Source organism: Eutrema salsugineum, unplaced genomic scaffold, assembly GCF_000478725.1.
Source record: "Eutrema salsugineum unplaced genomic scaffold, Eutsalg1_0 scaffold_17, whole genome shotgun sequence".
NCBI lineage: Eukaryota > Viridiplantae > Streptophyta > Magnoliopsida > Brassicales > Brassicaceae > Eutrema > Eutrema salsugineum.
Window position 1 is genome coordinate 2,705,952 of NW_006256852.1, and position 21,526 is coordinate 2,727,477.

A 21,526-nucleotide genomic window follows, 5' to 3' on the forward strand; every position below is an offset into this window, starting at 1 on the left:
CGATGGCAGAAGATTAATGATCTAGTGTGTAAGTTGGCTTACTATCTAACAGATGGTATTTATCCTAAGTGGGCTACGTTTATTCAATCTATTACACTTCCCCAAGGTGCCAAAGCAAAATTGTTTGCTGAACGTCAAGAATCTGCCCAAAAAGATGTCGAGCGTGCTTTCGGAGTTTTGCAAGCTCGTTTTGTTATTGTTAAAAACCCGGCTCTTTCTTGGGATAAAGAAAAAATAGGCAAAATTATGAGAATTTGTATTATACTCCATAATATGATAGTAGAAGACGAACGAGACGGATACAGTCTACATGATGTTTCAGATTTCATACCGGGAGAAGGAATGTCTCATGTCGATCAATCGTACTCTACAAACATGCCTACAAATATCCTGAATATGTTCGACACTCGAAAGAAAATCCGGGATCCAACGCAACATCACCACTTGAAAAAGGATCTAGTGGAGCATCTATGGCAAAAATTTGGAAGTTATTCTGATAATAACTGAATTTAATTTTTAAAAAATTTGTATGTTTAATGTTTTATTAATTATGTTTAATGTTTTTTTTTATTTAAGTAACCCATGTAGGATTCTTGCAATAAACTAGTTTTTTACTAAAATGCTTATCTAAAGTACTTATTTTAAAGAAAGTAATAAAATAATCATTAAGTACCCCATTAGGAGTGCTTGCAATAAACATGGTCTAAGATAATTTTGTTTTAGAATCCTATCCACGCGCTAGCGCGTGAGATTTGATGATCCCTTCACGTGCTCCTATTTGCTTGGACTTTTGATGATATAAAATAAATAAGGAATAACAGTAGATGTTATTATAAAAAAATAGTTGATGAAAAAAAAAACAACAGTTTATCTCTCCCCCAATTACACCTCATCCACTTGGCATTCTGAGCTGTCGTTTACCTCAATTTTGTCTTAACCAATATAATTGACTCTTCACCATTTTCAAATTTCATTTTCATCCTAGTACTTCTCACTTATTTCTCTAACCCCCATATTTCTTTTAAGGGATTCTATCAGCCCCAAAAAAAAACCAACAAAACAACAACAAAAAACACTCTTTTCAATAAATTGAAAAGTTGACATAAGTAACTAATAATTATTAATGATGCAGATTGAATTTCCTTTTTGTATAGGTTTTTTCCTCTAAATTCAAATTTTATTAATTATTTAAAAATATTAGATTATCAATGTTTTTTCTTCTATGTGTTTTACATTTTTGTCATGATTTTTCCGATTAAATCAATTGTTTAGTTGTAGACTTAAGTATGGATCAGAGGTGAATCCATGATTTGGTTTTGAAAAGAAAAAAAAAATCTCTTCTAGTTGCTATGTTCTATTGTTGTACGGCTCACCTCTCATTTTGCTGTTATATTAGACGATGATTATTTCTTCATTAGGATTAATCACTAGATTCAAGTTCTCTCGAGTTAGATCTTGTGTATTAGTTATCGCTTATCTATCATGCATTGTGTTTCTTTTGTTTGGCCAGAATGTTTTTCACAAAAATATTAATTTTTTTGGTGATTTGTATCTTTCATAACTCTAATAATAAAATTAGATGATAAAAAGATCTATCAAATATTAAAGTTAGAACAAAACAGATTCATTGTAGGAAAAATTTGCTTGAAAATAGATTCATTGTATATCTTTGACGTATAAAAAATATCAATTAAAAAATGAAATATTTAGAAATTTTGTTTTGATGAATAAAGTTTATTCCACTAGTTCAGATCTTGATGTAATTTTTAATTTTGAAGAAGAAATCTGCTTTTCTTTTCAATTTAGACATTTTTAGCCAGTTTTTGTTAATTATTTTTTTGAAAAGTGAACAAAAGTAATTAATAATTAATAATGACGCTTTACTGAATTTCTCCTTTATATAACACCTCCATCATCAATCTCTTTGTCAATCAAACAATCTGTCTTCTTCATCTTCTTCTTCCTCTTAAAAAAACCAAAAATGAGATTCTTCAAGGTAACTATCCTTCTCCTAGCGACGATGATCGGCGTTTCGTTTGCCGTCGATATGTCGATCATCTCATACGACGAAAAACACCACATCTCCGCCGTCAACGGCCGGAGCGAAGCCGAGGTCGCTAAAATCTACGAGGAGTGGATGGCGAAACACGGCAAGAAAACACAGAACGGCCTTCTCGGAGAGGACCACAGATTCGAGATCTTCAAAGACAATCTCCGTTTCATTGATGAACACAACACCAAAAACCTCAGTTACAAACTCGGTTTAACCCGGTTCGCTGATCTAACCAACGATGAGTACCGATCTATCTACCTCGGTGCCAAACCGAAGAAGAGTGTCCTCAAAACCAGCGATCGTTATCTGCCGCGTGTTGGTGACGCGCTTCCCGATTCCGTTGACTGGAGGAAAGAAGGTGCCGTCGCCGCCGTTAAAGATCAGGGAAGCTGCGGTAAGCTTTTCTCCGATCTCCGATTATTTGAAAAAAAAAAACCCAAATCTGAAATTGTTATTTCCTTAATCTTTTACAATATCAAAAAATCTAAAAAATCTCAAAACTTCTGTAAAAGACTAATTTACCCCTGATAACTGTTCTTCTTAGGGAATGATGAGGTTTTGGTTCTCAAGTTTTGACTTTTAGGTGTACGTTTCGTAAATCTATGGAGGATAATGGTCAAATTTGAGAAAATCTTGAGCTCTTTAATGATAGTTTGTGTTTTTATTATTATTACAGAACAAAAAGTGAAATACTTAAGTTGGTGGGTCCTTCTGGTCTTTAAACTTTAAAGTGGTAGTGGTGGAACAAATTAAGCTAATGGACCCATAACGATACTCACTTTTTTCTTTTCAAGAAGTAAAGTGAGTTGTGTGTCTAATTATTTTGACCAATTTTGATTAAAACTTATCTTCTTGTGTCTGATTTAGGGAGTTGTTGGGCATTTTCAACGATCGGAGCTGTGGAAGGAATAAACAAGATTGTGACAGGACACTTAATCTCATTGTCTGAACAAGAATTAGTTGATTGTGACACATCGTATAACCAAGGTTGTAATGGAGGTTTGATGGATTATGCGTTTGAGTTCATCATTAAAAATGGCGGTATTGATACAGAAGAGGATTATCCATACAAAGCTGCTGATGGTCGTTGTGATCAGAACAGGGTTAGTTTAGTTTCGTTTGTGCATTTAAGTTTTAGTTATGAAAACCGAAATACAATGGCTTTGAGATTGAATTGAGATTCCTCTGTTTTATTATGTTTGCAGAAAAACGCAAAGGTTGTCACAATTGATGACTATGAAGATGTGCCTGAGAACAGCGAGGCTGCGCTTAAGAAAGCTTTGGCTCATCAGCCTATTAGTGTCGCCATTGAAGCTGGTGGTCGTGCTTTCCAGCTCTATTCTTCGGTATGAAACATGTTTCTGCTATTTTTAACCTCTCATAAGATTCATCAAGTTTTCACTTATTTCACATTGTGGAATATTGGTTCCGATGGATTCTAGTTAGATAACCATATATATCTTCATTTCGAGATGTTAGAATGTTCTGATTTCACATGTTCATTTTTGGAAAACATGATTCTTCTAATTTTGTACCACTCTTAAGTCATACGATATTAAGATTCATCTTGTTTTCACTTATTTCACGTTTCCGAATATTGATTCCTCTAGATTCTAGTTAGAACAACCATACATATCTTCATTTCTTGCTTCAACTCTTTTTTCTCTTCAGGGTGTATTTGATGGAATCTGTGGAACGGACCTAGACCACGGAGTTGTAGCCGTAGGATACGGAACTGAGAACGGAAAGGACTATTGGATTGTGAGAAACTCATGGGGAAAAAGCTGGGGAGAGAGTGGATACATAAAGATGGAACGTAACATTGCAGAGCCAACAGGAAAGTGTGGAATCGCGGTCGAGGCTTCGTATCCGATCAAGAAAGGTCAGAACCCACCAAACCCTGGCCCATCACCACCATCTCCCATCAAGCCACCGACCCAGTGTGACAAATACTACTCTTGCCCTGAGAGCAACACTTGTTGTTGTCTCTTCAAGTACGGTAAGTACTGCTTTGGTTGGGGATGTTGCCCTCTCGAAGCTGCTACTTGCTGCGATGATAACTCTAGTTGCTGTCCTCATGATTACCCGGTTTGTAATGGCGGAACCTGTTTGATGGTGAGTTTTCTTCACAGATTTTGGTGTCTTTGAGTTTGATGATTATGTTTAAGAAATGTTTACTGATTTTTGCAATGTTGTGGTTTGGCAGAGCAAGAACAGTCCATTCAGCGTCAAGGCTTTGAAGCGTACACCTGCAAAACCCTTCTGGGCACATAGCAGAAAGAGCATTGCTTAAAGAGAAAGATGGAAACATTGAAGAATTCATTCCTCTTGAGAGAAGAGAGACATGAGAGAAGAGAATTTATTGTTGTTGTTCTGATTTAAAAATTGCTGCTGATTCTGCTGCTGGGGGTTTTCTGTACATATAAAAACCTCTCCCTAAGTTTCATTCAGGTTCATCATTGTTTAAAAGTACCAAAACCTCAAAACAATTGGGGTTTTGGTTATTAATCTTAAACTTGGTATTTATTATGGATAATAAATTTGATTTCTCCCTGATAAAATTGTCAATCTCACTTCACAATCATTCATCTGATGCAGTGCCTAAAACATCATATTTGCTTCATCATGATACAAAAAGTAAACATGTTGCAATCTCAATATACCTAAGATGAAGATGAAATGTACAGTTTTTGTTACTCTAAATTATAAAGAAAGTACCTTTACACCGTAAAACAAGATTTAAATGAAAGCTAGGAACAAACATTTGGAAACAACTAATAGTCTACTATCGTCTAGCTTGAACACCTTAATCTCACACTCATCCTCATCGGTGAAGTAAACAGAGTTTTGCTGATCTCCATAGAACTCATGAGCCAAAACCGAGAAACAAGTATCGTTAGTCATCACAAACGCATTGTCTCTTAAAGACTCCACTTGTACCCATTTCCATAATTCTTCATCCATCTTGTAAACCTTGAAACCAACAATGTAAAACTCTCCACAGCAATCCACAAAACTCAAGACTCTCAAACAACATTTCGCACTAGTGATGCTCTCATCGAGTGAAGGTCCGTACCTGAAGACGGCCATAGAGGAACTAATCCACCAACAATTCCATTTGAATCCAATGCGTAAGTTATCCATTGGTGAACTATTATGTCGCAGAACCAAGCCATGTGGTCTTAAATTTTCATAATAATTTGTTAAAAAAATTATGTTTATTGTATTCAAATTTAAAATTTAAACATATGTACTTTCGTCATTAAATTCTTTGTAAAAGTTATCAAACATGGCAGAACAGTTCCTTTGTTATATTTAATTTTACATTATATTATCGCAAATCCTAGGTTAAAAATCTTACATTTGCATATACATTTAAGTATTTTTTTTTGTACTTTTGGAGTTTGATGGAGAAAAATGCTAATCAAAGCGGGATGGGTCTAAGAAAAAAAAGATTGAGCAAAAAGAGACATGATATGAAAAGACCCGTAAAAAAGAGAATTTGAGTCTCGGTTCATATCGGTTGTTGAACTGATGTAGCCTATCGACGAGGCATCCTAAGACACGAGAGAATCTTATGTGGAGAACATTGTATCGGCTGCTGATGCTGATACAATCGAATCGACCGATGGAAATCATCTCTGTGGTAAATATTTTATAAAGTCTGTGTTGATCAAATGGTAAAGTAATTTTTTAAAAATACAAAAAATATACTCCCCCCGTTTCACAAAGAGTGCCATTCTAACATTTTTCACACATATTAAGAAAATTATTAAAAGTACAACTTTATCCCTTATTAATACATTAAATAATTTGTTTTTATCTAATAAATACATTAAATTAATAGGGTTAAAACTGGAATATTGTTTAAAATTTTGTATTGAAAATATAAAACGACACTCTTTGTGAAATAAAAATAAACCTTAAAACGACACTCTTTGTGAAACAGAGGGAATAACATGCAATGAATTAGATAAAAATGAGAAAATAGTAAAAGAAATGATGATGTAAAAATGACGCTCAGAACCACTCCACAAGTCAGCAACTTTCAAAAAAGTTCTATAGCATCTGTGTTAGAGATTTGTGTTTGATGTTTACGGTAAAGAAGAAAAAACAGAATATGAGTCTAATCAACCTTTATTGCTTTGATTGTATTACACACTGACTTATTTTTACAAACACAGACTTGATATCTATTTATACAAAGTGAAACAGCATGTTGAACAGACACAACTCTTAATCAAACATGACTCTTAGTGAAATGACATAACTATACGAACATGACTCTTAGTCAGTGGCGGAGGCAGGTGTAATAAGATGGGGGCAGGTGCCCCCAATAAAAAAAATAATTAGTGTAAATTGTTAAGAAAAATGATTATTGCCCCCATATCACATAATATATTTGTCCCCATCATTTAATAATGTTTTAGCATAATTATTTTTGCCCCCAATAGAATATACTTCTAGCTCCGCCACTGCTCTTAGTTAATCTGTTGGTATACCTTGAATCTTGAAGCGTAGAAGCTTCCTGGCATTGATGCGTGCAGATATGTGCAGACTGCATGATCAATCATACAGGCTGCAGGATCAAGCATGCAGGATGCATGATCCAGCATGCAGCCTGCGTGATCAAGTATGCAGGATACTTGCAGCATGTTGAAGCTTACATGCTGCGTCTTGAGGTTGCTTGTGTAAGTTTCCACGCTGCATGTTGAAGCTTACATGCTGCGTCTTGAGGTTGCTTGTGTAAGTTTACAATCTGTTTGAGCAAATAGTTGAGTGCAACGTTCTGCATCTTGAAGCTGATGTCGAGATCTACATAAGTTGATGTGGAAGACTACAGCCTGCATGAGCAATGTAGAAGTCTGCGTGCAATTGGGCCGCTATTTCTGCATGAAAGTTCTTACATGGGCCTAAGTGAGCGAGTCCAATTGCGATTAGGGTTAACTAGGATTTATGCTATAAATAACCATGTTAACCTAATTTTTGATGTATTATGAAACTGTCTGTCTCCGTAATAAAATCAGTCTCCTTTGTCCGTGGATGTAGCCAACGCATCGCTGGTGAACCACGTTAAATCTGTGTGTGATTTTTACGTTTACTGTTTTCTTCTTGCATCCGTTACAACAAACTGGTATCAGAGCTCCAGGTTCAGGGAGTTTCCGTGTCTGGCAAGAAGATGTCTGGGTTAAACGTGACTATCAACAAATTCACGGGGAGGAATAGTTTCAGTCTCTAGCAGATCAAGGTGCAAGTGTTGGTAAAGCAACAAGGCTTGTGGGCGGCGATGTTGAAAGCACAGTGAAGGGCGCCTGGCTCCGCATGGAGCATCTGAGCCCGATGAAGGGCATCTGGCTTCGCATGGAGAATCTGAGCCCAGTATGGGACGTCTGGCTCCGCATGGAGAATCTGAGCCCAATGTAGGGCGTCTGGCTCCGCATGGAGCATCTGAGCCCGTAGAAGGGCTTTTGGCTTCACAGGGAGAATCTGAGCTCAGTGTGGGGCGTCTAGCTCCGCACGGAGAATCTGAGCCCAGTGTGGACCGTCTGGCTCCGCATGGAGAATCTGAGCCCGGTGAAGGGCGCCTGGCTCCATGGAGCATCTGAGTCCGTAGAAAGGCGTCTGGCTCCGCACGGAGAATCTGAGCCCAGTGTAGAGCGTCTGGCTCCGCATGGAAAATCTGAGTCCAGTGTGGAACGTCTGGCTCCGCAGTAGCATCTGAGTTTTGTTTAAAACGAGTCAGGCTATGCAGGGAGCATCTGAACCCGTTGGGAGGGCGTTTGGCTCTGCGGAGAGCATCTGAGTCTGGTGAAGAACGTTTGGCTCCACATGAAGCATCTGATACCGTTGAAGGGACGTCTGGCTTTGTAGAGAGCATCTGAGCCAAGTAAAGGGCATCTGGCTCCACAAGGAGCATCTGAGCCCGTTGAGAGGGTGTCTGGCTCTGCGAGCATCTGAGCCTGTGAAGGGTGTCTGTCGGGCTTCTCATGAGCATCCAAGTTAGCTGAAGGGCGTCTGATTCTGCATGAAGTCTGAGTATCTGAGCTCTATGAAGAGCATCTGGTTATGCAGGGAGTATGTGATCTCCAAAGAAGAATGTTTGATTCCGTATGAAGCATCTGATTCTGCATAAAGCATCTGAACTCAGTGAGGAACGTCTAGTTCTGCAGTGAACACCTGAGCCCAGAGAGGAGCGTCTGATTCTGCATGAAGTCTGAGCATCTGAGCTCTATGAGAGCATCTGGTTCTGCAGGGAGTATGTGATCTCCAAAGAAGAATGTTTGATTCCGTATGAAGCATCCGAGTTCGTTGAAGAGCGTCTGATTCTGCATAAAGCATCTGAACTCAGTGAGGAGTGTCTGCCTCTATAATTAACATCTGAACTCAGTGAGGAGTGTCTGAGTCCGCAATGAACATCTGAACCTGGTGAAAGGTGTCTGATTTCGAATGAAAGATCTGAGCTCTGTGAAGATAATCTGGTTTTGCAGGGAATATCTGATCTCCATGAAGGGCGTCTGATTTTGCATGAAGCATCTGAGCTCTATGAAAGGCGTCTAGTTTTGCAAGGAGTATTTGATCCTGGTGAAGGGCGTCTGATTCTGCAGGAAGCATATAACTGAGCCCAGTGAAGGGAGTCTTGTTCTGCAGAGCGTCTCTGAGTCCGTTAAGGAGTATCTGGTTCCAAAAAGAACGTTTGATTCTGCATGAAGTCTGAGCTCGGTCAAGAGCATCTGATTTTTGCATGAAACATCTGAGCTCTATGAAGGGCGGCTGGTTCTGCAGGGAGTATCTGATATGCATCTGTTTTTGCTGATTTCGCATGAAGCATCTGAACTCCGTGAAAAGCGTATGATTATGCATGAAGCATCTGAGCCGGTGTATGGTGTCTGATTTCGCAGGCATATATATGTGAGCGTGGTGAGGAAAGTCTGGTTCTGCAGAGACTATCTAAGTCTGTTGAAGGGTGTCTGTTCCAAAAAGACGTCTGACTCCGAACAAAAGTCTAGTGCTAAAGGAGTGTCTTGTTCCGAAAAGACGTCTGATCTGGTCTGTAGGGACATCTTGTTCTCTGAGTATGTCAGGCACTATGAGGTGCATTTGGTATGTCTGTTAGGAAGAACGTCTGGTACATCAGACACAGTGAAGGTGCATGTCGTACAATCTGCAGCAAAGGAGAAGTCCAGTATATCTGGTACCATGAGGGTGCATCTGATACATTTGTCTGTAGGATTCAAGTCAAGGTGGAGGTTTGTCGATATGACTGGAATCCTAATGTGTAGAAGCTTCCTGGAGAATTCAAGTCAAGGTGGAGATTTGTTGGTATGCTTTTAATCCTGAAGTGTAGAAGCATCCTGGAGGATTCAAGTCAAGGTGGAGATTTGTTGGTATGCCTTGAATCCTGAAGCGTAGAAGCTTCTTGGCATTGATGCGTGCAGATGTGTGCAGGCTGCAGGATCAAGCATGCAGGATGCATGATCCAGCATGCAGCCTGCATGATCAAGTATGCAAGATACTTGCAGCATGTTGAAGTTTACACGCTGCATGTTGAAGCTTACAATCTGTTTGAGCAAATAGTTGAGTGCAACGTTCTGCATCTTGAAGCTGATATCAAGATCTACATGCTATGTAAGTTGATGTGGAAGACTACAGCCTGCATGAGCAATATAGAAGTCTGCGTGCAATTGGGCCGCTATTTCTGCATGAAGGTTCTTACATGGGCCTAAGTGAGCGAGTCCAATTGTGATTAGGGTTAACTAGGATTTATGCTATAAATAACCATGTTAACCTAATTTCTGATGTATTCTGAAACTGTCTGTCTCCGTAATAAAATAAGTTTCCTTTGTCTATGGATGTAGCCAACGCATCGTTGGTGAACCACGTTAAATCTGTGTGTGATTTTTACGTTGACTGTTTTCTTCTTGCATCCGTTACAACAATAACTAACTTATGTAAATGTGACTTTGACTAAGGCGAGATTTGATTATGATTCAACACTCCCCCTTAATCATATCTCGCCTTCACTCCAAGCTTTCTTCTGAGATCTTCAATGGATCAACATTCAAGTCATTCACATCAACCCTTTGCTACATCTTTTCCTGTGAAACTGCAGCTTCTTCTTCACTCACAAGTAAAGCACTTGCTTCTAAGTTACTCCATCTGAGTGGAAAACTCTTATGCTTCATCTTAATGTTCAGAATCCTTCTCCCTTGAGGATCGTTGATGAGGCATCTATTGTCTTCAAATAAGACTCCATATCCATTTGATATCATTTGAGATATACTCAATAGATTTCTTGCTAAACCCGGCACTAAAAACACCTCTTTGATGATCTTCTCTCCTTGGCTTGTCATCACTTGGATATTTCCTTTTCCTGCCGTCATTACACGTTGACCATTCCCCACTTTGATCGGAACCTTTATGCTTTGATCAAGAGTGATGAAGTATTTAACTTCCTTGGTCATATGGTTAGTGCATCCGCTGTCAACTAACCATGTTTCATCATCTACTTTTGATGATACTTCTTCTTCAACCGCACTAAACAGCATGTGATCCTCATCATCTGTTTCTTCTAGACTTAGATCCGCTCTCTCGGCTTTTCTAAGTTTGCAGTTCTTTGCAAGATGTCCCAGTTTGTTACAGACGAAACACCTTCTCTTATTGTTTACAATCTTTTGTGAAGAGACACCTTGGTTCTTCTTTTGCTTGAACCAACATTCGCTTTCATTGTGATTGTTTCGTTTGCGAACGCCACACCATTTTTCGGCCTTCTTGTCTTCATGTTTCTTTTCTCCATAGAATGCTCCTTCAGTCGAACTCTCATATCGTGAAGCAACACGACTTTCATGGGCTTGAAGAGTACCGATCAACTCTGACAGGGTCAAAGTTTGCAAATCCTTTGTTTGCTCCATCACGGCAACGATACTATCAAACTTTTCAGGAAGAGAGATGAGTATCTTTTGAACGATTTGATAATCAGTTTTCTCTTCTCCATGAACTCTCAATTGATTTCCCAAATCAATTAGTTTTCCCGTGAAAACCTTGATGCTATCACCGTCATTCATCTTCAAATTTTCATACTCTCTTCTCAGCGACTGGAGTTTGATTAATCAAACTTGAGGCGATTCTTCAAATTCGGTTTGCAGAGAATCCCAAGCCTCCTTTGATGATTGTGCTGGTGCTATGCGAGAGAAGATCTGGTCCGTCACGGCAGTTTGCAGAATTTGCAGCGCCGTCGAATCCTTTGTTGATTCTTCTTCCCATTTCCTTTTTAGTTGCAACACTTCGAGAGTTTTTTTCACTTTGTGTCGGTCGATTCGAAACTCCGTTTTCCACCACTGTCCACAATTTTCTGGTTTTAAAAATTGTTGTCATCTTGATACGCCAGAAATCGTATTTATCCCCATCAAAAATGGGAATCACTTGCGATGTTCCTTCCATACTCTGTTTTTTGCTTGATTGTGCTTCAATTGGCCCCTTGAATCAGTAGGGCTCTGCTACCATGTTAGAGATTTGTGTTTGATGTTTTACGGTAAAGAAGAAAAAACAGAATATATGTGTAATCAACCTTTATTGTTTTGATTGTATTACACACTGACTTATTTATACAAAGTGAAACAGTGTGTTGAACAGACACAACTCCTAATCAAACATGACTCTTAGTGAAACGACACAACTATACGAACATGACTCTTAGTAACTAACTTATGTAAATGTGACTTTGACTTAAGCAAGATTTGATTATGATTCAACAATCTGATATAGACCCCATGGAGGATCTTGCACGTTTGGACCTCAAGGAAGATCAGCCTTTAACAAACTCAGGCAAGGATGTTTACTTGGCAAGATATGGAGTTCAGAACATCAAGAATCTCGCCAAAATCACATCAGAGCTGCATGATATCCACATTTCAATCCATGTAGCCGATAAAGAGAAAACAGAGAAAGACGAGGATTTTGAAGCTAATCACGTGAAAACACTTGAAGATGTCAATTACATCGACTTCAAGAGGAAGAATTCATCAAGTTTCAATTCTGTTCTCACCAACTTCAACAACTCTGCTCAAGGCTACAAGTCTGCTCAAGAATCCAACAACTCTGCTCTAAGACTCCAACAACTCTGTTTTGGATGGTTCTTCAAAGAATTAACAAAGTTGCTTTCCTCACCATTTTGAGAGAGGATCAAGCTACTTAAATCATCTATATGAGATATGCATTTCCATTTGAATATTAAATGAACTTTTTTTTTTTTTTTTGTAGGAATATGAGGGTTGGAAATTTAAGAGTCTTTTTCTTTTTAGGTCCTAAAGTTTGTTGTTTTACAAGTCTAGTCCTTTATTGTATGATATTTTTGACTCTAGAAGATCAGCTGTTGCAGAACTGTTTATAAAATCCCTTCTCAGCATGTAAAACATCATATTTTGAATGAAATAAAACAAGAATTTTCTCTTTTTTTTTTTGGGACAGAAGAATTCGAGCTCTAATTCCTTGAAGCTTGAATGTTCCTTACCATAGATCCTTTGACAGATCTGTGTGGCATCTCTCAGTCCATCCATCTATCCACTCATCATTTTGATTCTTCAGAGAGTGACCTTAGGCCAGCTGAAGAGTTTCCATAGATCTATCACTTCTCATCATTCATCTTTTTGAGTCTGTTGAGAGTGATTTTAGTCCAGCAACAACTTCTCCATCGTCCATCATCGTAGGATCAATCCCTTAGTTCCTGTATCAACAAACATAGAATTTTTAAAAATCTGATTTACTTTAAATCAAATGGGGTTGACTTAAACTTGTATACAACCAAGAATCTTAGGCAGCCGACCATGGGGTGAATATGCGACTTCATAACTATCTTTGTACCATCAAAAAGCGGAGTCTCATGTTCAACTCAATCAAGTTACGTATAGGAATCGCTCTTCCACTTCCTGTTCTGAAGCTCTCACTTCTACATCTTATTGGAGAGTGTTTCATTCTTGTCCTCTTTTTCTCAAATCTTGAGTAAACAATGGTAGTACTTTGGAAAATTAGTAAAATTTCTTTGGCCGGCGAAAAAAAAGAGGCTACATGGTATTGGTGGGTACGGCTCTGAGTAACAGGTGTGGGGATATGAGGTAGAAAAAAAAAATGAAAATTGACCAATTCATTTATAAGTCGAAGGATATGAGGGAAGTGTAAAAGAAAACGATACTCGAAGATACTAGGTTTTAGGATCTCAAGTATAATGATATGAAAAGGAACTACGGTCAGAGAAAAATGTTTACACTTTCAGCTGGCAAGTCTATGTTCTAAGGTAAACCTTAAAGCTCTGGAAGGAAAAACAATGGCTGAAAGGTTGGTGTTAGGTAGAACTAAGAGTCGAATCGGGGACAATATACGGTTGTAGAGTTGTATAATTCCAAATAGGTTGTAATCAGCTGAACTATTAGCTTGTCAGATTATGGTTTATAAAATGCATTCGGCTTGGGAGACCGATCAAAAAGAAAATTAAAATATTATAAACTATCTTCCAATATTGCTCATTTTTTTTTCTTTTGCTAGATTTGAACCAAACTTGGAATATAACTGAACATACGACTAGACCACCGTTCTGCATCTGAATCTCCAAGATTCACTTCTCTGAATATATCCTCTCCAATAATGTATACAATATTATTGTTGTTATCCGACTCCTCTTGGAATATTTCTTCAAAACACACAGCAACTTTATTCTCTTCGTCGATGAAAAAACTTATATCACGATTCCAAAACTGATGAGTGTTTAATTTAACTTTTAGAAACCTACTCCAAGATATGGCTTTGGACTCGGTGATATTGTTGCTTATCCATATCTCAATCGTTGATGCAATCGTTGATGCCTCCTCGTCCTGAGACAACACCGAATGTCGCTCTTCTCTTACCAAAGACAAAGCATAAAAATCCCCATGCGGAAGGCACATATGTGGCCCAAATGTCTCTGTTGTAAAATCAAAACTTATCAAAAATTTATTGCCAAGAAATTGATTTCCTTTATCTGCAGCAACCCAATAAGTTTTTCCCTTTAAAGACACGCCTTGTAATTGTATTGCGAAGTCTGGAGTGAGGCTATCAAGAACCCTCCATGAATTAGAGCTAAACTCATAAATTTCCAACTCAGACTCAGAAGTATCATAAAACTCCAAGAACCTCAGGATTTTGTAATTATGGCACGATTTGTTGTTTTCGTATCCGAGAGCATAGGACTCCTCGTATCTATTATCAACACATTTGGTTTGGATCCACTTGGTTTGACCCGTACATGGATTCCAAACCACAAGTCTCGTGCTCATGTTTGTGCATAGGCTGCATAGCAATAATCCGTTGCAGTGATCAAAGACTTCAGATATTTCAAATTGATTTGAATGATAATGGTGGTTAGTTAGGCTAACTTCACCCTTTAGCTCTATAGATGGATCAATGTTGTCGTGAAGTCCACGGAGATTGACACTCAAGAAATAAACTTTAAAATCTATCAACATTAGAACCAAATATTGCTTTGCTGCTATATCAAAATGCGTCCTCGTGAATACTTGATCACTGAATAACATGTTCCATTGTTTGCATGTAGAACGTAAGCGTTTTAGAAATATTGCAGGAACCTTAGAGAGTATCTCCTCTATCAAATCCCATGGAAGATCAGACATAGATAATGATCGTAATCGCTTCATTTTGATCTCACAAGGAAGATGGAAGCTCTGTAAAAGGGCTGCAAATTTGAGATTTGGGCTCTGATTTTTAGTTTTAGGTTTGAATGTTTGAACTGTTTGTGTTTTATAGACGAAGCAATGCAGAGTATTAAGAGGTATAAATATTACAGATTTTAAATTATCATAATAGAGATTTTATTCTTATCATAAGGAGATTTTAATCTTGTCTTATCAAAATATGGACTAATTTATTATGTACATATCTCCTAATATAATGAGCTCACTTTATTATAATAAGATTCATAGTACTATTTAGAAGAAAAAGGGAATGAATCATCTTTTTGTTGTTGGAAAGAAACATATAATTTATGTTTCCAAGATCCTTTACTTCTGCAATTTATATGGTAGATGGGTAGTATCAGTGGCGGAGGGGTTAACCGACCCCTTGTAAATTTTATAAAATTTGTGTATATAGTAAGTAATTTGTAAAAAATATTAGTATTGACTCCGGTAAAAAATATATAATGTATTTACTATTAATCGCGGTAAAATATATTTCTGATTTCGCCAATTTTCTTCAATATATATATTAGTCTGACTACAAAAAAAAAATCCGAGTAGTTGAATTCTTAGAGAATTAATCTAGGTGGAGAAAATTCATCTTTTATCGATCTATCTACTTTGTTGAATTGAACACATCTAGAACGAAAGATGTCTTTGATTTCTCCATATAGAACAAAGTTACAAATAACTATGTGTAACCATTTTAGAATTAGCTTTTTCAGACCCAAACTTTCCGAAAATATTAAATCTAGGCCCAAACTTATGTACTAGGTTTTTACATATTTAATCTATATTAAAATTTGTAATTTATCTTTAAACTTCCTTTTTCAGGCGTAAACCAATTTTCGTAAATACACTGTTGTTAAGTCTCTGTCAACCTATGCCTACGTGGACGCCACATAAGGGACGCTGTTGTATGGGCATTCGATGTATGAAAAAACCCCTCAACGTTGTTGTTTCTCTTATTGAATTGTGGAGAAAGACATCGCAAAACGACGCCACTTTGTCTCACCATCGTCTTCAAACCCTCGAATTCACTCGTAAACGAATTAGGGATTTAGAAAACCAGTTCTTCAACCTCTCGATTTGAGAAAGAGATTGGAGAGCTAAAAGCTGAGGTCACTTGCTGCAAAAATCAGATTAAGAAGCTTAATGGAGTCTTGAGTTCCATAAAGAATGCGATGGTTGTGGGCTGGTGATGATTGTAACCGTGTTTTTTTTTATTTTCCATTAGGATTTGTTTGTTCAAAATGGAGTGTTAAGAAGCTTAATGGAGTCTTGAGTTTCATGTTTATTTGTTGAACATGGTCATCGGTTCATGTATTTTTCATGTCTTTAGCATTGTCAATTTTTCAGGTTCGACTCTGTATTCAGACTAAGAATACAATCGTTTGTGTTTTAAATTTCAAGGTTGTTGTTCAAATTTAATTTGTGCTTGGTTAACTTCAATTCAGAGAGCAAAAAAAAGAACCCAAAATCAGAGAAGAATCAAGAAGAGTGCTCTGTTTTCTGCTTAAAAAGGATCGAGACTTGTAAAAGACTCTTCTTTGCAAAGCTCAATGAAAGAAACAACTTCTAAATAAATTCAGTTCAACATAAGAAGAGTATGGCAAAAATATGGTATACTATAGTTATGGTATACATATGGTATACCATAGAAATAATGCGCTGCATCAAAAATGTCATTCAGAGAAGTAGAGTATTATACCATTTTAATAAGGGAAATTACCTAAAATATACCAAAAGTTTCCTAATATTACTAGAGAGACCCAGTTTTACATTTGATACAAAATGGACCCTAGATATTACTTGTATCCCATTTAAAACTCATAATATTACGATTATGCCATTTTTAAAAAAAGAGGTGAAAAGTTTTGAGATTTTACATCAGGTTTATTTATCTCATTTATCTCATTTACTGAAAAGTAACTTTTCATCTTCTCTTCTTTCTTTTATCTCCACGGCCGACACTTTCTTTGCGTCGTCGGAACCCGAGATTCCGGTTTAACGGACAGATCTCTTCGACTTTGCAAGCGGCGGTCGCCTCAAATCTTCGACTTCGACTTCGACTTGGCAAGCGTCGGTGGTCTCAAATCCGCGAGTTCAGAAGACAGTGCTCATCGACTTGCATCGCGGCACGGCTACTCTCCCTTAATCTGATATCTGTAATAACGGTTCCGGTAAGGGTTTGGGCTGTAACAAGTCTACTCAGACATAGATAACTTTATTAAGTCTACAGACCAAAAAGTCTAGGACCACGTTTCCATATATCTGCCTCCAATAACATTAAGTCTGCTCACTAAGTCTACCTCTTCTGAGGTTTACAGAATAAGTCTAAATCCAAAATAAGTCTACGAAGTCATATTTCCTAGAACAATTCTACACTAAAAGTCTACACTATAATAGATTACTTGATTAAGTCTACCGTCCAACAAGTCTAAACCATCATATTAAAAAATCTGCCTGTAAAAACAGTAAGTTTACTCTATAAGTCTACCTCTACATAGGTTTCCATAATAAGTCTAAATCGGCAAAAAGTCTACGAAGTCAGATTTCCTCGTTTCTACTTAAGTCTATACTGTCAAAGAACAAGTCTAAACTAAAAGTCTACACAGACATAGATAACTTTATTAAGTCTACAGACCAAAAAGTCTAGGACTACGTTTCCATATATCTGCCTCCAATAACATTAAGTCTGCTCACTAAGTCTACCTCTTCTGAGGTTTACAGAATAAGTCTAAATCCAAAATAAGTCTACGAGGTCATATTTCCTCGTTTCCATTTAAGTCTGCTTCGTCAAAGAACAAGTCTACACTAAAAGTCTACACTATAATAGATTACTTGATTAAGTCTACCGTCCAACAAGTCTACACCATCATATTAAAAAATCTGCCTGTAAAAACAGTAAGTCTACTCTATAAGTCTACCTCTACATAGGTTTCCATAATAAGTCTAAATCGGCAATAAGTCTACGAAGTCAGATTTCCTCGTTTCTACTTAAGTCTATACTGTCAAAGAACAAGTCTAAACTAAAAGTCTACACAGACATAGATAACTTTATTAAGTCTACAAACCAAAAAGTCTAGGACTACGTTTCCATATATCTGCCTCCAATAACATTAAGTCTGCTCACTAAGTCTACCTTTTCTGAGGTTTACATAATAAGTCTAAATCAAAAATAAGTCTACGAAGTCATATTTCCTCGTTTCCATTTAAGTCTGCTTCGTCGAAGAACAAGTCTACACTAAAAGTCTACACTATAATAGATTACTTGATTAAGTCTACCGTCCAACAAGTCTACACCATCATATTAAAAAATCTATCTGTAAAAACAGTAAGTCTACTCTATAAGTCTACCTATACATAGGTTTCCATAATAAGTCTAAATCGGCAATAAGTCTACGAAGTCAGATTTCCTTGTTTCCAATTAAGTCTATACTATCAAAGAACAAGTCTAAACTAAAAGCCTACACACACATAGATAACTTTATTAAGTCTACAGACCAAAAAGTCTAGGACTACGTTTCCATATATCTGCCTCTAATAACATTAAGTCTGCTCACTAAGTCTACCTCTTCTGAGGTTTACATAATAAGTCTAAATCCAACATAAGTCTACGAAGTCATATTTCCTCGATTCCATTTAAGTCTACACGTTAAACGAATAAGTCGACACTAAAAGTCTACAGTCAAATAAATTACATAACTAAGTCTACGAATTCAAAAGTCTACCTTTACAGTCTTACGACAGAAAATAAATCTACACGGTCTGCCAAATAAGTCTACCAATTAAGTCTACCAATTAAGTCTACAATATCATGAAGTACAAAATCGTTAAGTCTATTCAAATCCAATATGTCTACGTTATCAAAGTCCGTAGACATATTTTTGTCGGTGGTTTAAAAGCGGTGGCAATATTGTAAATATTCACCTCGTTCTAATAAAAACATAATGGCAATTTCGTTATTATGTTTTTTTTATAAGAACATATTTAAGGGTATTATAGTCATTTAAAACATAATCGGACAATATAGTAATTTTTAAAATATTCAATATATTTTAGTAATATAATATATTTTTTGGTACTTTATAGTTATTGTCCCTTTTAATAATCCAAAATACCAACACTGACGCCATAAAACACTGCTCTGAAAAAGCATTAGTCTGAACCAAGCAAAAAAAACTAAACCAAACTCCATGACTCCAAACCAATACAGCATGAGCAAACCAAACGAAAAAAAAAAAAAAAAACTAGAGTTTCAGCAAACAAAAAACATATTCCATAACACCACCCCTCCTCTTCACGATCTTGAATGCCACATGATGAACACCTAACACACTGAAAACTCATAAAAAAAGGAAAAAAACCTGTAAGAATCAAATAAGTATCAAAATATACATTCATAAAACAGAATTTAAATACCACCTTCACTCTCCCTTTTTACTTTGCGATGGCTGTGTTTGGCTTGGTCCTTCACCGCAGTCAATGACATCTGGATTGCGTTTTACCTTTGGTTTTGAAACATGCACAGTGACTGGATATTTTTGGATGTTATGTCGACTAAACCACATCCTCGACAGTGAGAGACTCTCCCTTCTCTAGTAAGCTTGACAATCTTCGCATGAGGCTCTGGCACAACTTCCTTCCCCTTGTTCTTCTTCTTTGGTGATTCATTTTTGCCTTTTATCCTCTTCTGCTTCTTGGTAGGATCATGCGACTCTTCTCTTGGTGGTGGTTGGATCCTAGTTTCACCAGACCTCCTCCAAAGATCAATGCCATTCACAGACCTGATCAGATTCTTGTACTGGTCTCTCCATTTGGAAGTCAAGTACCAGTCTGAGACATAATCCATAGGATCAAGTTTCCTATAAAGCAGCACTCTTAGGACATGACGACATGGGAATCCAGTCATATTCCACTGCCCACAATTACAAGTCTTGGCAACCATGTCAACCGTATAGCTAGTGGTATGTTCCCTCACCTTATACTAACCATTTCCACTTAGAATAATCCGGCAATAAATTTGTTGCTTCTCTTCAGCTTTGATAGTCAATGCCACTTTAAGACTGAATTTTCCTTGATGTTTCATGGATCTCTTTCTTCGTACATCCATACGAATCATAGCTTGTTGTCGAACTGTCTCTAACATCTCTACTAGAGGCATCGATCTGGCCTTGTTAATTGAGTTGTTGTATGATTCAGAGAAATTGTTGGATACATCCTCGCAGACTGATGTGCAACTGAAGAAAGCACGACTGCAGTTACGGGGATTCCTCTTCATCAGTTCTTCATAAACACCAAAATCAAACTCCTTGAACTCTTGGATAGCTTTTTCATACTCTCCAACATTGAAGCTCTTAGAAACTGCCAAAAATAAACCTTCAGGCAACTCTTTTCCTGGATAGATTCTTCTCAAGTTTCCGTAGATGTGACGTGCACACATACAATGCTCCACTTTAGGGAGTCTTGATCCACGATATTAATCAAACTCTATAAAAAAAACAGAGTGTATAAAAAAAGTGTACAAAATATCGACAAGAAGCAGATAAAACAGTGTATTAAAAAAAAAAAAGAATATGGTTCTATTAACCTTCTGCCTGTCAGATATAATTGTGAAACCAAAACCATCTTGAAGGTTCAAATCCTGCTTTAACAGCTTTATAAACCAAAGCCAACTTTCTGTGTTTTCCTTCTTCACCACACCCCAAGTGACAAGGTAGAATTAGTTATTTGCATCACGTCTTATAGCAGCAAGTAGTTGGCCTTCCACTTTGTTCTTCAAGAAGCAGCCATCTAATCCAATGATTGACCGACAGTATGCACACCATGTTTTCTGGAGATTTGTGAAGCACACATAGAAGCGGTCGAAGATATCTTTTACCTCACCATTTTTCACTGTTCCAACCTCTACGGCGGAGTCCGGGTTAGAGCTGCCAAAAAAAATATACTTACTTCAATTAAGACACTTCTAACAGCACAAAAGAGAGGAGTGATTTGAAAAAACTTACTCAGTTAAAGCAAGCCGATAGTCTTTTAGCCTGGCAAACTGTTCATCGTGTCCAGCCTGAATGATATCTAATGTTTTTCTCTTAGCTTTTCAATATTGGTCATTGGAGACAGCAAAGTTGTATTTCACTTCAAATTCATCTTGCATATCAGAAGGTCTGTAATCCGTATTTTTTTTAATATCATTGAGGAACAATTTAGCAATGACACCATCCTTTATTACCTTGCTATAACCATCTTTCATACATGTGTGCTCGCAAAGGTCTTAATCATATATACCTTTCAATTGGTCTCTCAAAGGCACAGTAGATTACGAACTCACAATAACCACCAAGTGCACACTTCACCCGAGAATGCTCTGATCCCCACTTTGTGTACTTGACATTGTATCCTTCCTTAAGCACATAATCAACCACTGCCTCCTTGAACTCTGAAATGCTGTCAAACACTTAACCCAATTTCAGTTCTCCACTTCCTTTTTTGCATGCTAAATATCGTCTTCCAACACCACCATCCCAAACATCTGAATTCGGAGGAGTATCCTCAGAATTATCAGGTCCTTTCTCTTTTTTCCTCAGCTATACCTTCCTCATCAAGCCTCTCGTTGTCACCATTGTTTGCACCGGATTCATCATCTTCCTTAGACATATGTTCTTCTTCAGGGATTTCATCATAAACAGCTGCTCTGTTTTTATCACCATTGTCTTCGTTCTGAGCCCCAATACCATCAACTCCATTGACGAAA

The 21,526-nt window shown here is 37.3% G+C and overlaps 3 protein-coding genes across 3 annotated transcripts; 1 reads left to right on the plus strand and 2 right to left on the minus strand.

Moving 5' to 3' along the window:
- The first annotated feature begins 1,911 nt into the window (after positions 1–1,911).
- Positions 1,912–4,609, plus strand: LOC18020504 (probable cysteine protease RD21B). Its single transcript, XM_006403240.2, has 5 exons — positions 1,912–2,447; positions 2,921–3,156; positions 3,259–3,399; positions 3,725–4,168; positions 4,260–4,609. Exons 1-5 carry the CDS (start codon positions 1,982–1,984, stop codon positions 4,344–4,346), a joined length of 1,374 nt encoding a protein of 457 aa, XP_006403303.1. The 5' UTR covers positions 1,912–1,981; the 3' UTR covers positions 4,347–4,609.
- A 183-nt stretch (positions 4,610–4,792) lies between these two features.
- LOC112087497 (probable F-box protein At1g65740) lies at positions 4,793–5,229 on the minus strand. Its single transcript, XM_024157411.1, is given in 2 exon segments — positions 4,793–5,163; positions 5,166–5,229. Coding segments are annotated over 2 exon segments (435 nt in total).
- An 8,355-nt stretch (positions 5,230–13,584) lies between these two features.
- LOC18020505 (putative F-box protein At3g17480) lies at positions 13,585–14,733 on the minus strand. The gene has a single exon (XM_006403241.1). The coding sequence runs from the start codon at positions 14,731–14,733 to the stop codon at positions 13,585–13,587; it is 1,149 nt and encodes a 382-aa protein (XP_006403304.1).
- Positions 14,734–21,526: the final 6,793 nt, after the last annotated feature.